This window comes from Pteropus medius, unplaced genomic scaffold (genome assembly GCF_902729225.1).
Source record: "Pteropus medius unplaced genomic scaffold, Ma_sr-lr_union100, whole genome shotgun sequence".
Taxonomy (NCBI): domain Eukaryota; kingdom Metazoa; phylum Chordata; class Mammalia; order Chiroptera; family Pteropodidae; genus Pteropus; species Pteropus medius.
The window spans coordinates 22,695,400-22,720,080 of record NW_024349801.1 but is presented as its reverse complement, the minus strand read 5'-3'; the positions used below and the strand labels follow the sequence as shown (position 1 = coordinate 22,720,080).

Genomic DNA, 24,681 nt, shown 5'->3' with positions numbered 1-24,681 from the left:
AAAAACAAACTGCACTCTTTATCCTTGGAGGACATCTGAGCTATTCCAGTCCCTTTTCCTAAGATCCACTTCATTTTGTTGAGGTGGAACGGTAAACTCCAAAATGACAACTGCCCTCCTTGAGATTAAAGAGGAAAACAACAAAGAAAAGCCATTCACTCCTATTCTCAAGTACTTCTTTCACCTCAACATGTGCTAATGAACACACTCTTCAGGATGCATGTGGGGTACATCTAGTTCCAAACCCAGATTCATGAGATTGTGGGTAAGAGTGAACGAGTAGCAGACAAGAGGTCAGTAGACCTAGTAGAATTTGGTCCTGCTCTGTGACTACGAAATCATTTGTCTTAGACAAATTATTGACCCTGAGCCTGAATTCCCACATCTGTAAAATGATGTTCCACTCATCTCTCAGGGAGGCACTGTGAAGCTCAAATGAGATTATGCATCTGAAAATTATAAAGTGTAATTAAAACATAAGGCATGATATTCCCTCTCTTTCTCATTCATAAGGTGGTCACTAACCATTTGACTCAGTGCCTGAGCTTCCTTTAATGTTAGAAAGTTTCTGAAGCCTTCTGGGAAACTTTACATGCAGATTGCCTCTGTTAAGATAGATAATTTTAAAAAGATTTCTAAATTAAACACTGAAGCATCTTTTAGCTGAACCTGGAATACACTAGAAGAGTTTCTCATTAAATGCTAATTCCCCCTAAACAAAGAAGCTAAAACTGAGAATGGGATTAACTGACTTCCATAGTTACACAAGACTCTAGCCTTTGAATTCGAATTTTTATCTTCTATATTTATTACATTATAACCCACAAAGTTCTACATTTAAAGGTTTACTTGTTCTAATTCATAAGGGATCTAAATCCCTTAACTGCATACCACTCTTTCAACTACCTACAGCAGTCCTGCACTAAGGATGCTCTTAGAGTAATAAAGTTTCAGATAGACAGTGTGGCTGAGCATTATTTCTATAGTTATAGACTCAGAAACCAGTGATCCGATAGACATATTCCTAGCAGTCAAGAGCCATAATAGTAACATGAGAGTGAGTCTGCTAATCTGCTAGACCCCACAGGAACGACTATGAGAACTCAAGTCTACTGCCACTATAGGTCCATAGGGTAGCTTTCTAAGAACTCAGGGTTCTGTGTCCAGTCTCTTCCACATCGTTGCCACTTGGGCTCTAGCAGTTGGCATGGAGGATCACACTATGACTGAAAGTGACAACAGCCCTGGGTTCTCTCAGGTTCACTCTTCAGGACTGTGGCACTCTTCACTCCTGATGCCCATAAGACTCCTGCGAGGACTTGTCCTTCTGACTAATCATAGGATGTGTCTAGCAGACATGAGCTATAGTTTTCAATTAAGTGAAAATATTCTCCCTATGAAAATGTTCTGAGATACCATTGATCTTGTGTCCTATAACCCATGATATATGGGGGTGTATTAAGAGTTCTATAATCATTACTGTGATGGTAATGATTTAAGGAATAGTTACATATCAATTAAGGACCAAAGCTTCCCTTCATTAATATGTTCTCTACACTTTTTATAAAGAATAAACAAAGAGCATGAGTCAGGAAGGCTATTTGTCTAGGAAACCACCGTAGATCCTAATGAAAATGCTGAATTTGTAATGTATATGTTTGTAGTTGGAATCAAATATTCAACTCTATCGTGTTAACTGAGTTTTTAATACTCTTTTTAAAAATGATCATTAGGAAAGTAATGAGCTCAGTATTTACCCAGGCAGATCCTCCCTGTGGCATCCAAAGTCATCCCATTGGGACACTGACACTTAAACGATCCCTTAGAGTTAACACATAAGCCATTTTTGCATACTCCTGGGAACACTTCACATTCATCTATATCTATGAAAGAAAAAAAACATGGAGTTAGTATATCCGTGTAACAACAGTCTACTTTATTGCACTCATGAAGTCGTAATTATTTTCACAACAGAAAAGGCCATTTGGAACCTGAAAAACTCGCAAAATTTGTTTGCCTCCAAATAGTTTAGGTAGAACTTTTGGGATGTCTGAATAGCAAAAACAAGCCCAGCTACTACCAAAGATATATTTTTCCATTGGTCTCAGGGAGTAAATTTTGAGCGAAAGAAACAGGGAGCTGGTGCAAGTTCTTGGGCATAACTCTGGGCTATCTCAGGTAAGGCTCCCAGGAGGCATATAATTAGTTTTATGAAAACAGATGTTTAGAAGTACATAGAGTAACAGAAATCTAGTCTTTCAAACTAGCAAAGAATCAAAATCTTAAAGGTGAGCATAGAAAAAATCGCATTGAGGAATATGTGTAGCCAGTAAAAAGATCCTCTTTTGAGAAGTGCTGAGAATTCACCAGAAGCATATCAGTAGCTCTAACTCGGCAATGGTTTCAGGCTGTTCTGTCAGAGCCTTTGTGGTCCCAGCTTGAGTTGGGAGAGTTGAAAGATGCTCGTGTTCATCCATTCATCATTCACCCAATCTCTCTCAAATGTACCAATCTGTCCCAGTGTGCTTAATGCAGAGCAATATGTTCTCTGCACTTAATTTGGAAAAATATTCACCATCAAGTTAATCCAAAGAAAGGCACTTACTTTCCAATGCCAAAAAAGTGGAGCATTAGTTAAGAAATTCACACACTGTCTCTATTTAGAAAAAATAACTTTCCAAGACAGTGATACTGCGGAAAAAAAAAAAAAATTCCAAATCTTTCCTTATAAGAGAGATAAAATGGGGAGGGGAAATTTTACCTTTTGGGTTTGTGTTTGTTTGTTTGTTTTTGTTTTTTTTGCTCTGGCCACTCACACACCAAAATGTGCTGCTGAGGTCAGATATTAACAGTGGGTCTGGACCAGAAAAAGGCCAAAGAATTCAGTCATCATTTGGAAAGCAAGACCTTGGGTGGGGGTTATAGTGTTCTTCTTTATTTTAGCAGGGAAAAAAACTTCATTTTATCCCACATATGGGACTAATTGCTGGTTTTAAAATTTTTCAGCTGCTGTGTCATGTCAGGTTGTGTTAGTCACCCTGACCTTTCTTATGTGACTCCATAAGAAAGAATCACAGCAAACTGGAGAGAATCCACATAGACTTTCAAAAATGAGGCAACAGAGTTTGTCCTTGTAAATCATCCATGACAAACAGAAAAACAGGACAAACCAAGGAAAATGCAAATTTTACAGCCTCATCAAAAACTTTGTTTTATATTCATGATCTACAACATTTTGAAAGTGCAGTCATTCAAAACTATGGTCAGTCTAAAACATTTTCAGCCTTCCTGTCCTTTGGCCATAGTGGTCTGACACTGGCAAAACCATATACATGCTTGTAAAATTAACATCTGTTATGTTCTGCTGTTCTCATTATCTTTTTACTCTGCTACATATTTCTCACTGTGAAGTTACATGACATATGAAGTTATCCAGTCCAAGTTAACACAAGCATTCTTCATGCACACAGTAATTTATGGTTTATAAATAATCATAAATACCTTCACATTGTGTTCCTTTAATTCTTGAGTAGCCTTTACCACATATGGGATCTGTGAAAACAAACAAACAAACAAAAACAAAAAGCAAATTTGAGATAACAATATCCAGACTTTACAGTTATGACTTAGTATGAGAAACACGAAAGAGGGCCTGGAACATGAATTAGATTTTGTTGCTATGAATAAGTCTGAGATAACAAAGTGTTTCTGAGATTGCATAAGTGAAAAAAAATAATTATAAAATGTCTCCTTAAATAAAGGTCAATTTTTCTGAGTTATCCGAAAAGACCTAAATGTCCCCTAAAGGTCATGCTAAGTTGATGACCAAGAAGAAAATTAACTACACTTCCCTCTTGCTGTTAGCCCTACACTAGAAATCACACTATATGGGATTACTGTAATATGAACATGGAAAACAAAGTCTAGAACTTGAAGATCTCATATCCTGCAGCATTCGCACTATATAAATTCACACATTTATATATCCAATCAACAAAATCATCAGCAAGGTTTTCAAACCTCAGCTTTGCAACAGATTTAGACGTTTAGTCATGAATACTGGTTTCTTTATGTTAATCGGTTATTTTGGAAGAGAATCTGTACCTATAAAGAGCTCAGGACTCCCAATCATGGGATTCCCCAGAGAGCCAATAGGAATTGCCGATCCAAGAAAGCAACAGCAGCTAACCATATTACAATGTGGTGATAGAAAACAATAAATTACCGAACCACATAAAATTAATGTCTTTGACACTTCTCTTAGTTTCCCATTCAGCAATATGTTCCATTGAAGTCATGAGAATTAAATTTTCTAAAATTCCCATACGAACCCAAATGTGTAAAGTACTAAGCTTCCCCTTTCTAAGCAAAGCAACCAGTGGGATGAGCACAGGAGCCATGGCACCCTTTTCTCTTACCGACTTGGCACAGGGTACACGGGCTTCCCCAGGCAGCACCAAGAGAGGAACAGCACTGGGACTTTAAGGTGGCTCCATTGATGTTGATCTCACACCGCCCATCGATGACAGTCTGCCAGCAAGTGCCCTTGATGGTTTCTGCAGGGGCGGAGTGCAGATGGTATTTAATACACTCTTAAATATAGCAGCATTGATAAACATAGGAAAATTAGTCTCAGGAAGATAGATACCTATGCAGATGGTTTTCGTTGGATCCAAAGTACTTTCAGAAGAACATTCACAAATAAAAGAGCCTTGGCTGTTCTTGCAGACTCCATTAATGCAAGGACTTGATTCACATTCATCGATATCTGAAACAAAACAGGTCTCCATTACTGCTACAAACTAGTCTTGGACATGGGTGAATATTTAAACTTGGTCTCAATTGCTGCCATGTATTCTTCATTAGAGAGTAAAGCTGGCCTAAATGGATTTTTTTTCTAGACTAGATGGATGCCAAAAATAATAATAGAGCATATCTCTATAGTACAGAATATGGCACATGGATTAATCTTTTTATTCAGAAAAACCAGAGCAAATATGTGTGACTTCTGAACGACTTACTCAAAAAGCATATCTGTAATGTTTTCTCTGTCTATTAAATGATGGTAAGTAAAATGCTAATTGCAGGCAAATGCAAAATGAATACTTTTAAATGGCATTTAAACACAAAAGAAATGTCAAATAAAATGTACCAGTAAGTAAGTACCACCAGTAGCTTGCAAAGTGCATATGAGTGCCATTTAGGACCACAGAATCTCAACTGAAGTTGTGTAACTGTCTAGAATAGAAGTGACTTTATTTTTTTCCATGGTTTTCTAATGGTACTCCAAAAGACAACAAAGTACATAGCATATGAACAAAGATATACTTTACCTTCACAGGTTTTTAGGTCAGGTTTGTATATAAATCCCTTGGGACAAGTACAGACAAAACTTCCAGGAGTGTTTCTACATTGTCCATTGTCACAAAGTAGACTGTTCAATACACATTCATTAATATCTGAAAAAAACAATGAAAATTCATTTTTAAAAGAGCCTATCCCATGCATGTAATTTCTTTGCTCTTTTAGTTAGGTTTTTAAGGTTATAAAGATATGATTATTCAAACAAAGAGGCAAAACATCTGTATCATTAGTTTTTGCCTAAGCTACCTAATTTGAAGGAAACAGAGGCTTGACCTGATTATCTATGCTAGGTATGTACAAATTCTAAAGTCATCTGTCAGTATTCAATTCACTTTTTTCTTGAGCAGGAAGAAAACCTGGATTTACTGGAAATCACTTATCACCAGAATTCAAAAGACTAATCTGACTGATTTAAGGAACTAAATAAATATTTAGAAAGTATGGTCCACCTTTGAAATGTGTTAGTTCTAGGATGAGTGTTTCTCCTTTAGAATAATTTAAAGGGTCTCCAGTAATGTTTATCAAGTATGAGGCAATCTATAGAATTTATGATTGTCATAAGGAATTTAGACTTGAGATTCAGAGAGCTGTTTTCAGCTGAATAATGATGCAAAATCTAACTTTTGATCTGTATGACTTAGATTAAAAAGTGTAGAAGTAACACAGTTGTTTTAATATCCCTTTGGCCTATAAAATAGGCCACAAAATAGGCTTTACATTAACAACAAATTTTTAGACATTGAGAGATTCTGCTTAGATCATCATCTGACAAGCTAGTAGTCCTAACATAAAGGATATACGAATTCAGCACTGGAGAACTGCATGGGTCCATAGCATTAAAAACACTTAAATTAGCAAAATATTTATTAAGTCCTTTATATGGGAAAATCGAGTATGAAGTTATGTTATCGGCTGACCAAATGCCATGCTGAGAATGGTCAACATGATATAAGGAATGCTAACACTTCCCAAAAGTGTCATATTGCAATTCCTAAATTTTGATGACATCAGAAAAGTATCTGGACCCTTAAATTGAGGAATTGATGATGAAGATTAAAAAAATTCAACAGAAACAGAACTTTGTAGGAAGAGGAGCTATAAAAAGGGAGGTGGGGGAGAGAGAAAAAAATGAAACGGCTAGGTATAAGAAAGTGGAATTTGAATGAAGGCCTTTGTAATAGGTTAAAAGAATAATAGAGGACCAAAGTCCCTATTGGGGTACAAGGATTACTAGAAAGAGTCTAAAATAGAAATTAGGCTGGAGGAGCTTTGGGAAGAATGTTTACAATGACAAGAGGTCAGGGGAGAACTTATGGATATTTCAGAGATGGCCATTTTTAAAAATAGTTTGATATAATATAGAATAAATTAAAAAACTTAATTGACATGGCAATTTTTCCTTGTCTAAAGGAATATGAAATAATTTAATTCCATTACTCTTATAAATTAAAGCTTATTTGTCTACTCAAAGGCAATAGTTTCTTGGAAATGGTTCAAAAGAGCTTGTGAATACTTCAACAAGCTCCCCAACATCAGATGACTTCAAATGGTAAAGCAAGGTACAAATAAATAATTTGATACCCAGGGACACGTGGGGAAAGAACTTTGTTTTCTTGGGTCAGAATATATGATGACTCCTTAATGGCTGAATGGGAGATTGTTGAATCCAGTAGTTGATAAGTAGTTGATATTTGCTAGATTATGTGTTGAAAGAATGAAGAAAAAAAAAAGACGTTTGTGTTTACTTCAATCTGTAGCATATCTAAATTATTATATGTTCTAACAACTGACAACCATAGAGCAGTGTTTTTCAAACCCTACCACTAAAAAACTGCTAATGGCAGAAGAGAGTAATCCCCTACTCTAAGCCCTCCGTGGCTTTCAGAATGTGAAAGATATATTTGAGGTCCCATTTATCTTAAAGCTTATTAATTTTCATCCCATTTCATGAAAGTATGTTTGCTTTGAGGTAAAATACATTTTGCCTCCAAATCAAAAAGATGCACCACCATACATTTTGGTTTTGGCACATTTTAGCATATTCCCCTGAGTATAAATATTCTGATTTTAGAAGCCAAACGTCAGGAAACCTGAGGTTATATGTCACTACACTACAGAATGAACAATACTTTTCAGAAAATACTAGTCTAGGCAACTGGAGAAAGTTGAGAAAAAATAATGGTGCCCATCTGACCATTTTCTTCTCAACCCAAGGATTTATTTAGTCACCATCTGGTAGCTTCATTAAGGATTGTTAGAGCATAAAAAATGGTGTTTGTTAAACTTAACAGAGAGCAATTATTACTGAAAATAAGCTACCAATTTTATTTCCTTTGGATAAATATCCAGAAATGGGATTGCTGGATTATATGGTAGCTCTATTTTTAATTTCTTGAGGAACCACCATACTATTCTCTATAGTGGCTACACCAATTTTCATTCCCACCAAGAGCACATAAGGGAATTTCTTCACATCCTTGCCAACACTTATTTTTTGTCTTTTGCTAATAGTCATTTTAATAAGTTTGAGGTGATATCTCATTGTAGTTTAGATTTGTATTTCCCTGATTATTAGTGATGTTGAGCATCTTTTTATGTCTCTTGGCTATTTGTATGCATTCTTTTGAGAAATGTCTGTTCAGGTCCTTCACCCATTTTTTAAACTGGGTTATTTGGTTTATTGCTATTGAGTTGTTTGAGCTCCTTATGTAATTTGAATATTAACCTTTTATCAGATGTATGGTTTGCAAATATTTTCTCCTATTCCATAGGTTGTCTCTTCACTCAGTTTACTGTTTCCTTTGCTGTGCAGAAGTTTTTTAGTTTGATACAATCCTATTTGTCTATTTTTGCTTTTTTGGCTTTTGTTGCCTGTGTTTTGGGGGTCATATAAAAAAAAAACTGCTCAGACCAATGTCAATGTCTTGAGGAGATATCTGCACTCCCATGTTTATTGCAGCATTATTCACAGTAGCCAAAACATGGGGAAAAAAACCCACGTGTCCTTCTATGGATGAATGAATAAAGGAAATAAGATATATTTATAATTTGTAATGATTATGACTGAGCCTGGAGGACATTATGGTAAGTGAAAAAAGACAGGCACAGAAAGACATAGAGGTAGAGAGTAAAATGGTAGTTGCTATAGATAGGGGTAGAGATGTCGAATAGGAAAACTAAAGAAAAAAGTGTTTGAAGAAAAAAAAAAAAGAAAAGAAGTTGGGTTTTCTCCTATTCATTCTATTAAGTGGTTGGGAAGAGAGCTGCTTCTGGATAAAAATAACAGTACCTTTGTAGCCACATGAGAATGGCTCATAATTTTTGCATTTTATATATCTAAGGAGTTTTTCTTTTATGGAGTGAATCCAATACATGATTATTCATGAATTGTTAAGATTCAGCTATATACATTTTTAGTATACATGCTAAAGTGGGCATGAACTATATAAATTTTTGTTAATCAAGACACATATATGCCATGCTGACACCCCAAGACATCTATCCGCCCAGTCCTTCAAGTCCTTCAAAAGCAGTTTCTTCTAAGCATCAAAAGAAAGAAGGCAAGATGCATGACCCATCTTATAAAATAGGTGAAACTTACCAACACAGTTTTTCCCAGTTGAATCCACTTCATATCCTGAATTGCATATACATTTGTAAGTCCCACGGAGATTTTCACAAATTCCATTTGGGCAAATATCAGGATCTAATGCACATTCGTTTATATCTGTACCCAAAAAAGTTAAAAATCAAAAATATTCTAAAGTAAACATCAATGAACTGTCAAAAAAGTAACATTACGATAAATATAATAACCTTAGGGCCTTGTGCAAAGAAAAAAGGTTACACTTTGATGAGAAAGCTTGATCTCTTTTTCTTAGTACAAGATATTCTGAGTCAAACCTTCCTTCTATCAGTCCCAGGGAGGAACTTGGCATCTGAGCTGGAATTACAAGATTACTAATCCTTAATCAAGCTGAAAGAGATCTCCTGAACTTCTGGTCCAAACACCAAAATGGAAAAGTGGATCAAGTGCAGAGCCCAAGTTCCTACAATCAGTCTACCTGCCACCAGCAGTCCCTCTTCAATCTACCTTCCACACTGCCACCAAACTTAACAACCTAAAAACAAGGTGACTGTGTCATTCTCATGATTCAAACTTTTGTAAGCGCAATAATATCCTCAAGTTCAAATTAAAATACAAACTCTATTTACTTAAACTCCTCACTCCTCTGGAACGTATAACACCCTCTTCACTCTATGTCATGAATGTCTGGTGCAGGCCTGTGCTTCGGTCCAAAGCCTACTCAAAACACTACCTGGTATGGAAAAGCTTCAGATGATCTGCCCAGAGGAGGCTGTGCTCTCTCAGACTGAGGAGAGCTCTAACAGTCAATGGTGATGCAGAATGAGAACCTGTGAATGGCTAGTCTCAAATTCTGGTGCCTGATTCTTCTATAAAACAAGGTTAACTTTTTTTTTCTTCTGCAGGTCCTTATCACAACTTATTTACTCTCAACTAACTCCTTATTCATTATATATTTCCTTACTTTTCTTTCCTCCTCCAATATCCCCTCCCCATCTTCATCCACACAAAATGATGAAACCAATCACATTGAATGAACTTACAATCAAGTCAAGTTAGCCATTTTTTCCCAGAACTTTCCTGAATCAAATCATTTAACTTTATATTAATAAAATAATCCTTCCTCTTTCTTGTCACCTATTTTTATACTTATTCCAATTTTCCCTTTGAGCTGTAATTCCTTTTATAGCACTGATATTTCTTTAGTTCTTACTGCTACATTTAAATGTTTTATTCTCTTCCAACTCAGTCACTTGCTATCACCACTTGCTATAAAATATAAGATGAAAAATATTAAAAAATATTAAATATAAAATGGCTCCCAGCTGCCATCATATAATAACCAAGCGCTAGACAGTTAAGAAATAACAGTTCAGTTGAGCCTGTAACCCTGAACTCTACTTGATAGTGGTAGATCCAGATCAGAGGAAGGCCAGGCTGCCTCTTTTCACAACCGAGCAACCACAGGCATTGTATCTCATCCACTGTCCTCCACCACCCACCTTGGGAGAGCACCCAACCCAGACTACCAACCCCCAGCAATTCCAGGACCTGCTGTTCCATGTTGCTCTGCCACTGTGGGCTTCACGGTGACCCAGGTACATCATGCAGTGATAGTCAGAGAGGGGGTCAGACCAGATTGGTGTAAAGGGACCAACTGGAAACCCACAGGAAGGCATGATCCTGCATCTACACATGCTTAAGGTAGTAAATTCTGAAACAAGTCCTTACCACTGCCTGCTGACGTCATTCCTGGCCCACTGCTGCAGAGTGCCTGATATTCCGCTGCAATAAATTAACAGATAGTAAATGATTCCCTTGTTTGCAGGTCAGTCCTGCCCTTGGCTTTGCACACATCATTTCCTCCAGAGTGTGTGGAACTGAAATAAAGTAGCAATGGAAAGGAAGCATCTCCCAGAGGAGAAACCATTACACCAGGCTCCCGTTTTAAAGGCTCCGTATCATCGAGGAAAACAACTTTTAAGGCTATAGGCAAGTTATAGCAATTCCTTGTGCAAAGCACTTTAGGAAAAGGTGTTTTTCCTTTAACTTGATTTTGTTCACCAGGGAACACTTTACACTTACAGTGAAATGTGCCTGTTAAAGTGTGGTTTCTTCACTGTCAATAAAACTTTCTCCCACCGTCTTGAGAACAATTTTCTCAGTACGAGCTATTTTTTTCAGTACAAACCAATTCTTAACATTTTCTCATTTCTCTCTGCAAATTCTCTAGTCTCCACTCATGAGAACGACAGGGTACCTATGCTTGCACTAAAGTGTATTTTTAAAGTTAATATTCTTCAGGGTACTAGATTCACTCTATATGATAAGTCAATAGGAAAAGTATTGCACAATGTTAAACCTGCAAGATCTTACTGAAGAAGCTGAAGTACATAGAATATGTTCTCAAATTTGTGATGGATCAGTTTTCTATTTTTTAAATGTATTGGGGTAACAATGAAATTGAGACAATGTTTTACGTACAATTCCAACAATATTTAGATGAACCTAAGAATCTCATGGTCAAATGCAAATCATCTGGGCTTAAGTGTCAGGAAAACTGGATTCTTGGGATGGGCCTTTTTACAGAAGCCAACTGCACCCCACCGCTGAAGCAAATAGTTCATACACTTTTGTATGCTAGGAAATTGCATTTCTGATGACAGTGGATGCAAATGAGTTATACAGACAAAAGAAATTAAGGTTGAATCCTTCAGAGGGTGTGCCTTTTAGCAAATGTAAATTTGAGAAAGTAGGGAAATTCCTTAATTTTTAAATCATCTTAAAGGGGGCCAAAAAGAGAACAAATGGAAAGTGTCTGCCATTGTGTGTTTGAAAGCCAGGAACTGGAAGCAAAAAGAAATACATCCTCTATAGTCTCTCATGTCAGTAATTAATTAAGACATGTACCAAAGAGGTGAAGAAATACTGTAAGTAATAAACCAGGAAAAACAAAATCATACTAGTTTTGTAAAAAGCACTTTTATAGTTATGGCTTAATTAGCTGATGCTTGGCCTAAATGCTGGCCAGGTTTTGTCATCATTCCTTTTTATTCTGGGCAAGATCTGGTACTATACTCTTCTCTGTAGTGAATTCAGATCAGCATGGGTTTGAATGCTGATGACCATGCTTATTGTTGGGGGTCTTGGGAGTAAGCCCCTTCCCTCTGTTAGTTTCCTCTATACACTGGAGGTAATGATACACCATAGTTCTATGGATTTAACGAGAGAACAACACGAAGTGCTCAGCAGAATGCCTAGCATAGCTCAAGCACTTAATAAATGATAGCTGCTGCTGAGCTAACTCAGAGTTGTACCATGAAGACAGTGGTGTGGGGACATATGAGAAAATTCCTAATAATGCACTTCTGTGCATTTAACTGACCAATTTCTGTGAGGAGGAAATGCTCAGCAACCAGTGAGAAATATCTTCATGTACAGCCTGCTTGACTTCCAGAGCACAAAGGTGAGCTTTAGATGTAGTGTGACTGGGGTTTCTCATTAAATTAATTAAAGATATTCCTTCTGGATATTTGCAGGACCTTTCAAAATGCCCCCTCTTTCCTGAAGTGGGGGATTCCTATATTCTGATCCTTCATGATTCAGCATTTTCACGAAGAAGGTGGAGAAACCAAATTGAATGAAACCACTTCCACATGTGGTCCTCTTCTGTGTAAATTCATTCAAATATAAAACAGAGGCCAGAGGAATTGGGCCTCAAATTTCACTCTCTTTAAGCTTTACTGCTCAAAGAAACCTGGTCTCTTTTGTTCATCTTTTTATAAGCCCACTTTATTTTCCTATGTATCATAAGAAATTCTTTGGAGATGTACTTGGTCCAGAGGAAAATGTGAAAACTCAGGACTAAATGCAACAAGGGTCCTGGATTCTAAGTTTGGCTCTTTTGCTCATTTAGTAGACGAACAAATCACATATTTGTGCACCAGTTTTTATGAGACTTATCTATCTTCTAAATTCAAAGTATATAAGAAAAGGACTTTGAAAAGTAACATATAAAAGGCTAATAGCAATACATACAAGTATAAAGTTACATGGAAATATCTTTGTTGGATAAAATTATATTTATCATTTAACTGAAGTATTGTAAACATGTATTTAACTGTTTGGTAATCATATAAAAAATGATAATTTGTATAATCATTGGGTAAAGTAATCAGCCAGAATAAAGATTTCTTTCTTTAATTGGCATCCCCCATTACTTTTAAAGTCTTCAGTTTCTCTGACTTCTCATATTTTAATTTCTAACTCTATAATTTCAAATATCGTGATTTAAAAAATGACAAATGTTTAAAAAATGTGAGTTAATCTTTAATTGATTTTACCTGTGCCAGAAATGAATTAACTGAATCTTAGATGTAAACCAACCAATCAGAGCTACATGTTTTCAATATTAGATCTAACTCTATTTTAGAGCATTAGAAGTCAAGTGCCAAACTACCTTAAAATTATGTTCAAATATAGACAGTCTACTGCTTTAATTTCAATAAACTATTTTTGCCTTACAAATAGAAATAATTTACAACTGGAGAGGGTCTTCTGGATTACCTGAGACAACTCATTTTGCAGATGAGAAAACAAAGAATCCCTTTTTCATAGTATTTTATTTCATAATTATGTTTACTAATGTAAGCCATCTCAGATCTTTTTGAAAGTGAGAAAAAATTCCTAAACAAACAAAAATCCACAAATAACTTCTCCCCACCCCGGATTAAGTATTTTGTCTGCCTGTGGCTGGGGAGTAGAATTGCGACTCATTGATCTTTACTATACTCAATTCTTTTTACTATACCATGTCAAGTAATTTACTTTTTCCCTAGAATGTAATAAAAATCTTTTAGGAAAAGCCCACTTAAATCAACATGAGAGGTTTGGACAAAATTCTCAAGGCCTTTTGGAAAAAATGTTGGAAATATTCGGGTAACCTGAAAATTATTTACTCTTACACTGTGTAAAAACTCTGCTCTATAATAATTCCTGCAAAATGCAAACATTGTGAAACTACTTTAGAAAACAAGGCAAGTTACATATATTTCAAGGAGCATAAATATTATTGGTGTAGAGAAGTTCAAATGGGAGGCAAAAATGCGCTACCTATTCCAAATGGTTGTGAGGATCAAGTGAGTAATGTAAAATCAGACCCTACTAGTCCCTGCCAAGACCCTGGGAAGGTACATAATGTACCTGGAGAACATACGTAATCTTTCCGTATGACTTCCATAAATGCAAGACTGCAGATGGTGGCAGAAGGTTAGGAGTAAACAGCATCCTCGTGATACCACATACCTGAATTCTGTGCAGGACACGGCTGGCAAGGTTCCCCAAAAGCATACTCAGTGTTGGCACAACAGCATTCAGATTTAGTAACAGCACCAAACAAGGGTTTGACACACTGGCCTCTCTTGTATCCACCATAGCATGTGCTCCGCATGTGTGTGTCTAAACAGGAAGAAGCATCTGTCATCACACTATCGCTTCAAACAGATGAGAACCCCCTCAGGTCAAAGTTGAAGCTGGCTTTATTCATCCATTGTCCCTGTTCTAACTCAGAAAGAATGCCTCTGGTGTTAGGTCTCAATAGAAAATAATAAAGCAAACCACATTCAGTTTCCAAGTACTGGAAACAAATAGCCAGACTCTCTGAGTTTTCTCAGGACTATCATAGTTTACCCAGTAACGAGGCATGTAAGTGCTAGAATCATATCTCATTTATTTTTGTCTTCCCCAGGCCTATACAGAGCAGACAATAAATTTTGAATGAATAATGGGTGACCACTGACTTTTATCCCATGATAAATAAGATCTTTACGAGAAACGTGGCCTACCTCAAAATAAACATGCAATTATTGAATGTATGAATTACACATACTTTCAAAGGAAGGAAGTTCAATCTGTAAAAGGTTCATTTTATAAATCTGCAGATGTTAGTCGACTAAACGGTCTCATCTTTGCCATGAGGGAGGGGGTTTCCAGCTATACCCAATCCTCTCTCAATTCAAAGGGTTTACTAACTACCTTTCTTAAAAATAAATTGGATAAAATTCATATCTATTTCTTAATAAATCTCAAACTTCTTATCAAGCCACATAAAACTATTATCATGTAAGTTTCTTGATTATCCATATCCTCCTTTGCATTCTATACGACTCTTGGGACAAAAATACTCTATGAAAATGTTAGCCATGAGATAATGAGCATATACAGGCCAATTTCAAAGACCATTATCAACAAAGGAGGGTTGGAGAAAGCTGAGGACAGATATGTGATTAGAAAAGAAAAGGGAGAAGAAGAGGTGGGGATTCCCTTGGTTTTCATTTATCTCAGCTCATCTTTCTATCCCTTAAATTGATATCCAATTATACAAGAAGAGAACAGACCTTGTTGGTTTGTTATTCCACAAATATTAATTATATCATATCTGCTACGGTAGGTGCATTTGTTATTTATGGGTGTTATTGACTGACAGAGGGTGAAGCTCTAGCATATATCTAGTCGTGACTTAATCTTACCAACACACACACGTCCATCCAGACCCACAGCAAGTCCGGGAAAGCATTCACATCTGTAGGAGCCATCAGTGTTGACACAGCGCCCGTTCATGCAGATCCCAGGTGTTTCACACTCATTAATATCTGTGGTGTGGAAAAGCACTTATTAAAAATGAAGTGATTTTTATCTAAAATAATAACATGTTTACAATTCCGTTACAACACTTGAAAATGGGGAAGATGGAAAATAATATGCAGTATCAACAACAAAAGCTCGATGAGATACATTTTCATTTTCCTTTGAGAGAACAGTAACAAAAATTGAGAGGGATAGACTGTTTCTCTTCCATAGAATGCTATTTTAATAATATTATTCTGAGACTGTTTAAATCCAAAATAAGAATCATAAAGGCTAAAACAGAATTGGAAGAAGAAGAAAAGTGACAGCTAAAATACAAAGATTCTTGTATAATGTTTCACAAGGCAATTCTTCCAGGATTGCCAGAAATCTAGCCTGATAATAAACTGCATCTTTGACATGGGTAGAAAACATTTCTTTTTGGCATCCAATACCCAGACTGGCATCCATTCCAGTATCACTTATGCCTTATCTCTCTAGGACAATTAGCATGGCATTAATAGACATAGAACTAAAGCCTTGTTGGCAAACCATAGAAAAGGAACAGAAAATGAATATAGATGATTTTGATCATCATTCCTGGCCAACAACTGCACTGTAAGCAACTGGAACCCAGCAAAGAAAAATCTTAACTTATTCATTACAAGTATTTTATCGTATCATATATGTATACTTAGGTAAGCCTGGTAAAAGTCTTTATGGGACACGTACTAATAACAATACAGATTTTCTCCCCTATTAATACAGGGAAGTAGAAATGGTATCAAAATTCTATTCTGGAAAACATATAACACTTAGGAATAAGTCACTTTATAACAACTCTTTTTATAAAACACAACTGGTATTTGTGACTATTTCCTTTCTTCTGACCTTAAAAAGGCAAACTGAGACTGAAACACCTCTGCGTTTTACTTAGCTTGTGTTGTCTGGCACAAAATATATACAGATGGTCCAAGATTCCGTGTACAGATTTGTATTTTAAAAGAGCAGTTATATTTAAATACATGAACTCGAATTCATTCAGTTATTTGAGTAACTTTTTTGTTCAAGTTGAGATCTACAGTAAAATAGTGGCAACTACAACCTAAAAAGTAACACAAAGGCTTTTTACTGAGGTCACAGATCCAGGCGGCATTGCTCAAAGTGAGTGGCCATGCTGTTCATCTGATTAGTTAACCATAGAGATTAAATTAGCATTCTTTATTCAGCTTTTAACAGTCACAACTTTGTGGGCTCAGAACTAAGTGCTCAGCACTAAGAGAAAAATCTTATTCCATGATGACAAGAGAAAATTTATGGAAAAGAAGAAATTCTGCATGCAAGGGATTTTCTCTCTCTCTCTCTCACTCTCTCTCTCTCTCTCTCTCTCTCTCTCTCTCACTACAGTATGTATAATTCCTGTTCTATATACACCAGAAAAAGAAGACATAGGTAAGAATATGGAGCATTCTCCCTCTCTCTCTCTCTAGCCCTGATTCTTAAGTCATAATATGAAAGTCAAAGCAAACCTTTTAAATCATCATGCACTTTCAAATGAATAGAACAATCTATTTATTGACAGATACTATTTCACTGGTTGCAAATAGTTGCAAAACTTGGTTTCATCTATGAAGTGGAATAATAGTTCCATCAGTATTATCTGTTGACCATACTTAATGCTGAGAGGCTGTGGCTTGGATCATCAGCAGTCTATAGAAATTGACTGCTGCCTTACATTGTAGAATATTTCCACATGTTAATATTGTCTTCCCAACTATAAGTTTCTCCCTGCACAGGGCTCAAAAGTATATAAACCAAAAAACCTGAAAACATTTATCCACAAAGATATATGCACCCCAATGTTCATAGCAGCATTATTCATGGTGGCCAGGACAGGGAAGCAACCAAAGTGTCCTACGATAAGTGTTTGGATAAAGAAGATGCGGTACACATATACAGTGGAATATTACTCAGCTATAAAAAGATGAAATACTGCTATTTGTGACAACATGGATGGATCTTGAGATAATCATGCTAACTGAAATAAATCAGACAGGAAAAAGTAGAAAACCATATGATTTCACTCATATGTGGTATATATAACTGAAAAAAAACCAAACAAACATGACAAACAAACAGAGATTCATGAACATGGACAGTGGATTAGTGGTTACCAGAGGGAAGAGGGTGGTAAGGGAAAGTAGGTAGGGGTACAAAGGGTCAAATATCTGGCGACAGAAGGAAATGTAACTTTGGGTGGTGAACACACAATGCAATATTATAAACAATATTATATTATGAACTGTACTCTTGAAATTTATTTAATTTTATTAATCAATGTCATCCCAATAATTTTTAACAAAGAAAGTAGAGAAACCACTTCCTTACTTCGAATTTGAAAAACTCAGAAATTTTCCCTTGCTATTAAGACAGATTTGCACAACAGTAAGAGCCATTGCTGTGAAGATCATAGAGAATGTAGGTAAACAATCAAGAGTTAGAAACCCTTTAAAGCCTAGAGAAAACACACATCTTGCCAAAGACCTAATGCAAGACTTTCTTCCATAACACATTTCCCAAAGCTGTCTACCAGGGACACCCAGAGAAGAGGCACCACAGGACGTTATCCTGCTTTCTCAATCTTGAATAGCTTGATGCTCTACATTTCTGCATCTGAAACTATGAGCAGGAGTCTTTGAGTGTAGCATTTTAGCAGATTTCGTGGACTCATTTTGAGTATGAGGTTCCTTGAGAAGTCTGGTTCCAACTCAGAATTTGGACCCAAGTACAATTAATCACTCATCCCTGACTTCATAAAGCAAGAGACTCTAAGCACAGATTTATCGCAAATAAAAAAAATCTTCATTTTTGCTTCAATACCTGGAGCAATGAGATTATTTCAAAAGCTACCAAGCTAAACCATGGCTCTTGGTTCGTTTATTTCTTCTGCTTAATCTTGTTTCTCTTTTTGCTTATTTGCCTTGATAAATTTAAATAAATTGTTCATGAACAATTTTCTGTGTCTTAAGATACCTACCTGGAGGACATTATGAAGAAGATCACTACGATAAGAGTAAAATATTTTGTCCTAGTGAAGATGTAAGAGGTGGCAAATGACAGCCATCAAGAAGCCTAACTGGTCTACAGCCATGGTACCCTGAACAAGCTCAATCCTGTCTGATCTCAGAAGCTAAACAAGGTTGGGCCGGGTTAGTACTTGGATGGGAGACCATCTAGGAAGACCAGGTGCTGTAGGTGTAAAAAATAAAAAATAAGGGATTGAAAGATGACAGGATCCTTGCAATCTATGAGGTCAACCAAGAGTTGCCTCCCCTAAAAAAAAAAATAGAAGAAGCCTAACTGCCATTGTTCCCCAATTGCAAGGAAGAGACAGAACTCAGCTTATTTAAAAAGATGTTTTCATCTGTTGGTAGACCAATTTATAGTTCAGCTTCTCATTCATTTACTACATAGCCTTTCAGGCTCTTTGGAGAAGATCCCAAATACTCTTTCCAAAATAAGAACAGCCTTCTGGGCATGAACTATAACTCTCTGGATGGCTGAACCTAAGCAGGAGTTCAGTCAGGTTTCCTAAATCAGAATTAGGGGTACTCTAAATGGGGAGAATCGATAAGGAAAAATGATACCCCTAAGCAATGTAGAGAGGAGAAAAAGCAAGTAAAGAATATGATTTAGTTTTATAGCACAAACCTTTGCAATAACGCCCATCTGATGCCAGCTGAAATCCAGGTTTGCAAATACATTTAAAACTGCCATCTTCGTTGATACACATTCCATTAAGGCACATGTTCCTTATGCTGCATTCATCCATATCTGAAAAACACAAAAGATACATTTTCTTATGACCAGCAGAGTAAATTTACAAAGGAAACCAACCTGGATAAATGTAATTCTGTTTCTTTACATTCCTTTCTTTTTTGTTATTATAGTCTAAGGTTAATTTTCATCCAAATTATAGCACACAAAGAGAAGAGGGGCTATATCTCAAGTTCTCAATTTTTGGCATGCGCATGCAAACTGTAGGGCTAAATTTATTTTATGACATGTATATATGATACACACATATACACATACATGTATATACATGTATATGAAATTCATATATAATTTTATATATACATGAAATTTGACTCAATAGAAGCTACCAGGACTCTTTTTAAGAAGAGCAGTTTACAAACTGAAGTGTGTTAACAGCTTGATGGTTATATTTACTTCACAGATCCATATTATTTCTAACATACTGAAAATAAAAACAAAATCAAAACTAGAATGATGGAATCTGAGATGTATTTAGGCTACTTCCTGGTCTGTTAAAAAGTGGAAGCCAGAGAACAGCCTGTAATTTGAAGCAATTTTTAGTAGGGGTAGGAAAAAATGTATTTTAAAATGCAAGACAACTATAGATTAAAGCACTGCCAGCTAACCTTTAGGATCCCTTGACCATAGGGATATTTCTTTAAATTCATCAGTATGTTAGTTTATTTAATATTACAGCTGTCTTGGGAGGCACTTGATCTTCTAGACATGATGTGTTTTCACTTACTGGCTTTAGTCAGACCAATATAATTTATGATTTCTTTTTTTTTTTAGCAGGATCCTATCCCAACCAAGAATTTTGGCATTAAGTCTTTGAATTGAATCACTGAGATAATATTCTGCCAAAAATGTTTCTAAGAACAATTCTGAAATTCTTTTAATGTATGAATAGATTCTTGGGATCTTTCCCAAAGACGTTGGGAAAGATGATAAGGGCCATTCTTCGTTTTTTGCTAAAGGTCTAAGAAGTGGAAACTCATCAATAATTGCCATATTTTCAATTTAGGAAAAAATGACAGGGGAAAAAGACTAAATGTTTGAAATAGCCCAATTTGAAATGAGGTGATTAATTGGAAAGGCAATATAAAATTATGGCTGGCTCTCTATAGTCAATATTTCTCTCAAACAAATTTTAGATACCCATTTGTAGTATTTTATTACTAGGCAGACACTTTAAATAAAAGAATCATAAATGACTAAAGAATAAAAGGGATTATGTGTATCTTAGGATTAGGTGCTACAAAAGTTTCATTGCCAGGGATCTTTAATGGCAAGCTCTCCTCATGTATTTAAAATGTACTGACTCACAGAAATGTGAATTACAGAACATGAATACTATTGAAAATTATCTTGCCTCCCAGATAATAATATGTGAAATATATTTGATACTTTGACCTTTCACTCAGTGTTTGGTCTCGTTACAGACTTCTGATACTAAATCTACAATAAAAGAAGAGGTATAAGAGTATGATACTGTTATTATTATCATGCTGTTATTACCTTCACAGTTCTTCCCATCTCGTGTAACGTAAAAGCCCGCATTACACACACAATGGAAACTGCCATCTGTGTTGATGCAACGTCCATTATTACAAATACGGCCATTCTGTAAACATTCATCAATGTCTAAAATCAAAGTTAAAACAGAAGAAATAGCTTTACTTAGGTGATTTAAAATTATTTACTTCTCCTTCCCTCCATCTCCAAACTCATGATCTTAGTATTGGGTTTTAGTTACTAAATAATATTCTTCAACATAAAGTTAGTATCAAATAACTTGAGATTTAGGATTACTAATTGGAATTGGAAAGACATATGACAGAAGAAAATATAATAGCTTTCGATCTAACTCTAATTTCTAATAAGACTCCTTAAACCTCAACTCTGTAAAAATAGATCTTCTCTCACCATTTTCCTTGCTAATTTAATAAGCTAGCATATATCATTATTTATATTGAACTTCAGCTGGTGTCTTTCAACACATGTTCAAAAAGGCTATATCAGATCTTATAGCATTTCAGAACAATAAAACAGAAATGCTATTTAAAAATACTTAATTCCATCTGAAAACCATCAATCACATGACTCCGAAATGTCTACCTTCCTACTGGCAATTCTGGTCCAACTACAGTTTTATTGTTTACATATTCTTAGTCACTTTTATAACTTTATGAGTATTCTATCTACCAAATAAAATACTGGTACTGTGGGGGCATTTCTCTTTTTTTTCTATTGTGTTTAATATTATGCCAAAGTAAACAAGAGGGCTTGAAATGGAAGTTAAAAATGATAATAACTTGAATAACCTTCTATCTGATTTCTAATTTAAAGATTATTAACCCAAATTGAACAAGATGGCACCCTGTATTATCTGTTCCTCTTAGTTTCTAGACTAGGTACCTAAATGAACATCAAAGTGGATATACACAACTGCCTTGTCTACATAGCATACAATCTTTGCCAGGGCTTGTTCTGCAGAAGACAGAGACCAAGGAACTGTGTAGAAGTGGGTGGTAGCAGACCTACCTAGGCAGAACTGAGACTACGTGTGCCTGTGTATAAGTGTCCTAAACATCCTTTGGAGGACAAGAATGTGCATTCATGGCATATCGGTTATTCTGTCTACCCTGCATCTTGTGGTTGACCCTCAGACGCACTTTCTTTCTGGGCAGACCCAGCAGTGGTTTCCACACGAGTCATTGGACTAGCTGAGGCAGTCTGGGCTTCTCTTCTGTCTGATCTTTGTGCCAAGAACCTATGATCTTTTTCTCTCTCATTTATTTCTTAATCCTTCCTTAAATCTGACTTGCTCCGCACTCCCAAAAAATAGTAAAAGCCACATATTATTGAGCAGACTTTTTTTTTTTTTTTTGGATTCTATAATCGTTCGAGGCCTAAGGATAAAATAAACATGTTAAAGAGTTCAGCATTTTCCTCCTCACTAATTTCAGAACACCATCGGTCCTCCCACTGCTTTACAAGATGAACAAAAAGCCTGCCATTCAAAGTTTTAGCTGTGTTTCTATCTTTTCTGTCCTCTTCTACTTAGTCTGTTCACAGCCTTTTTGACCACTCTGTGGCAACTTTCATCTACCTCAAAATGTTTGCATGTTATCAATTTCTTATGTTTGAGATAAGCTTAGCAGTAGCTCTTAAAGAAGACAGTGCTGGAGGCTTTTAGATAATCCTCAGTCTCTGATAAATTAAGTCTCAGATTGATGACAACATGCATCTACACTGCCTGGCCTTTGCCCTAGCTGAGTCCTCTCAATAATGTCTTCTATTTGTTTATGTAATGGTGTAGTCTTCTAAAATATTGGTTCCAGTTTATTTTCTACTATTGTAAAATGCCTAGGATATGTTTGTATATGCCAATTATTTTAAATATAATTTTAATGTTAAAAAGGTTCTAAAATCAGTTAAATATTCAAACTATCCATATTTATAATTCAGTAAGTTGGCCTTTAGTAGAAATATTAACAGGTTTAAATGCTACATTCTATTTTTTTTCTGCTGAAAACTGCCCTTTATAAGAAATATACTAAAATATACCAATGACGAGTCAGAAGCAAATTTAAAAAATTTGAAACCAGTCGCTGGTTTCAAATAAAATAAAATAAAAATAAAAACTTCTGTACATCTTCAACTCATAAGAAGAGCTTTTGCTAAAAGAAGCAAATAAAACTAACCCTCATTAATGGCTGATAACATTTTTAAGTGATACAAACCTCCCCATTGTTCCTTGTATTTAATTTTAACAGTTTCCTTGCTTTTTATCTGGCTTTACAGGATCAATGATATAGCTCATTCTGTGCCAAATTTATAGAGATATAAGTATTTGAGTTCCCTGACGATGAGAAGTACACCTTACTTATTTTGTTCCAGAAACCTGGTACATCACAGTCAGACAATACAAAGCCATATTGCTTGGCTTAATAAATTAATTAATAAACAAACCTGAAGGGAAATTTTTATGAGGGAACATTTATAGCAATGCTTCTCAAATTTTAATGTGCATGTGGATCCCTAAGGGATCTTGTTAATGCCGATTCTCCCGAAGCAGATCTGAGGTAGAACCTGAGATTCTGCTTATCCAACCAGCAAACACGTGATGCAGCTGCTGACCAACTAATAAGCAGCAAGGACTTACAGGCTACTTCCTTATCCTTTCAACCTTTCCATTAAGAAATTAATTACATGCAGTTTCACCTGAAACTTTCCTCAGCTTCTGTGACAACTCCATTCCCTAACTTTTCAGGTTAAAAATTAACAGGCAATAGTGATGGAGGAAACAAGTAGTGAAAATAGGACATTACTGCAGGCACAGAAGCATCTTTTAAAATAATTTGAATGTTTGCCAGATTTTATGACATTGTCCTTTGAAGTGACAATATCTGGGATTAAGTGAAAAAAATCAGTGTGACTGTATTAGCCTCCCCTGGAAAGGGTTATTTAAACTCCATTGAACTCCTTCAAAGCAAATCCTTTACTGAGCACAGATGCTCCATATTCCAAGCTAGCACCATACCTCGGCATTCTGTCCGGGTGAGTGTGCTCTGATAGCCAGTTCGGCACTGACAGGTGTACGAGCCCTGGTTATTAATACACTCTCCACCAGCGCAAGGGTTCTTCTCACATTCATCCACATCTGCAAAACACAGTATATTTTAGTAAGAAATTCGATAGCAATAACTCATAACTCTAAGACCATTTTATTGATTTCCTATATATGTTAAAACACTTTCCTATTAAGAAATAAATAGCATAATGAAAATATCTTTTTTTTTTTTACCACGACAATATACCATGTTACCAGCTACGTAGAGACCAGCTGAGCAGTTAAAGTGTGTTATTTTCCTGTGTCATTTTTCAGAAAAAAATGCCCAACACGTAGCAACTCAATGCTCCAAGCTAATAAACATTTTATCTTCCTTGAGTTTGGCCCAAGGGAGTCAAACAGAATAACGTTTCAGAAGTGGCTTCTGGATAGAATTCTGAGTATCTCTTGAAGCTCGATTTTTCAATAAAAAGAAGGCTCAACCATAACTAAATATCCCCTGCTGAATTCCACTGAGAACATTAGAACAAACCATGAAGCAGTTGTCGTTTAAAGGGCAATTCTCGCCCACCACAGAGTCCTCCATCACCCCATCATGTCCCAGACAGGCTCCTACTAGTTTTACAGTCGTTTAGAACTATCCATATACTTAGAGGTAACTGGTTTCTATTCCTCGATTTGTTAAGATGAAGAGGCTAAGATTTAGGGAAGA

At 35.9% G+C, this 24,681-nt stretch overlaps 1 protein-coding gene and 1 pseudogene across 2 annotated transcripts in view; one reads left to right on the top strand and one right to left on the bottom strand.

Moving 5' to 3' along the window:
- FBN1 (fibrillin 1) overlaps positions 1–24,681 on the bottom strand; it is a 219,621-nt gene that overhangs the window by 75,066 nt on the left and 119,874 nt on the right. For both annotated transcript variants that reach the window (XM_039888195.1, XM_039888196.1), the window contains 12 exons: positions 23,940–24,059; positions 20,912–21,037; positions 19,286–19,408; positions 15,478–15,600; positions 14,255–14,407; positions 10,682–10,735; positions 8,966–9,091; positions 5,334–5,459; positions 4,649–4,768; positions 4,419–4,556; positions 3,502–3,552; positions 1,758–1,883 (listed from right to left, as the gene is read on the bottom strand). In XM_039888195.1, coding sequence (XP_039744129.1) covers positions 1,758–1,883; positions 3,502–3,552; positions 4,419–4,556; positions 4,649–4,768; positions 5,334–5,459; positions 8,966–9,091; positions 10,682–10,735; positions 14,255–14,407; positions 15,478–15,600; positions 19,286–19,408; positions 20,912–21,037; positions 23,940–24,059 — 1,386 coding nt within the window. The remainder of the gene's footprint in view (positions 1–1,757; positions 1,884–3,501; positions 3,553–4,418; positions 4,557–4,648; positions 4,769–5,333; positions 5,460–8,965; positions 9,092–10,681; positions 10,736–14,254; positions 14,408–15,477; positions 15,601–19,285; positions 19,409–20,911; positions 21,038–23,939; positions 24,060–24,681) is intronic.
- LOC120581067 (uncharacterized) lies at positions 18,714–18,832 on the top strand (annotated as a pseudogene).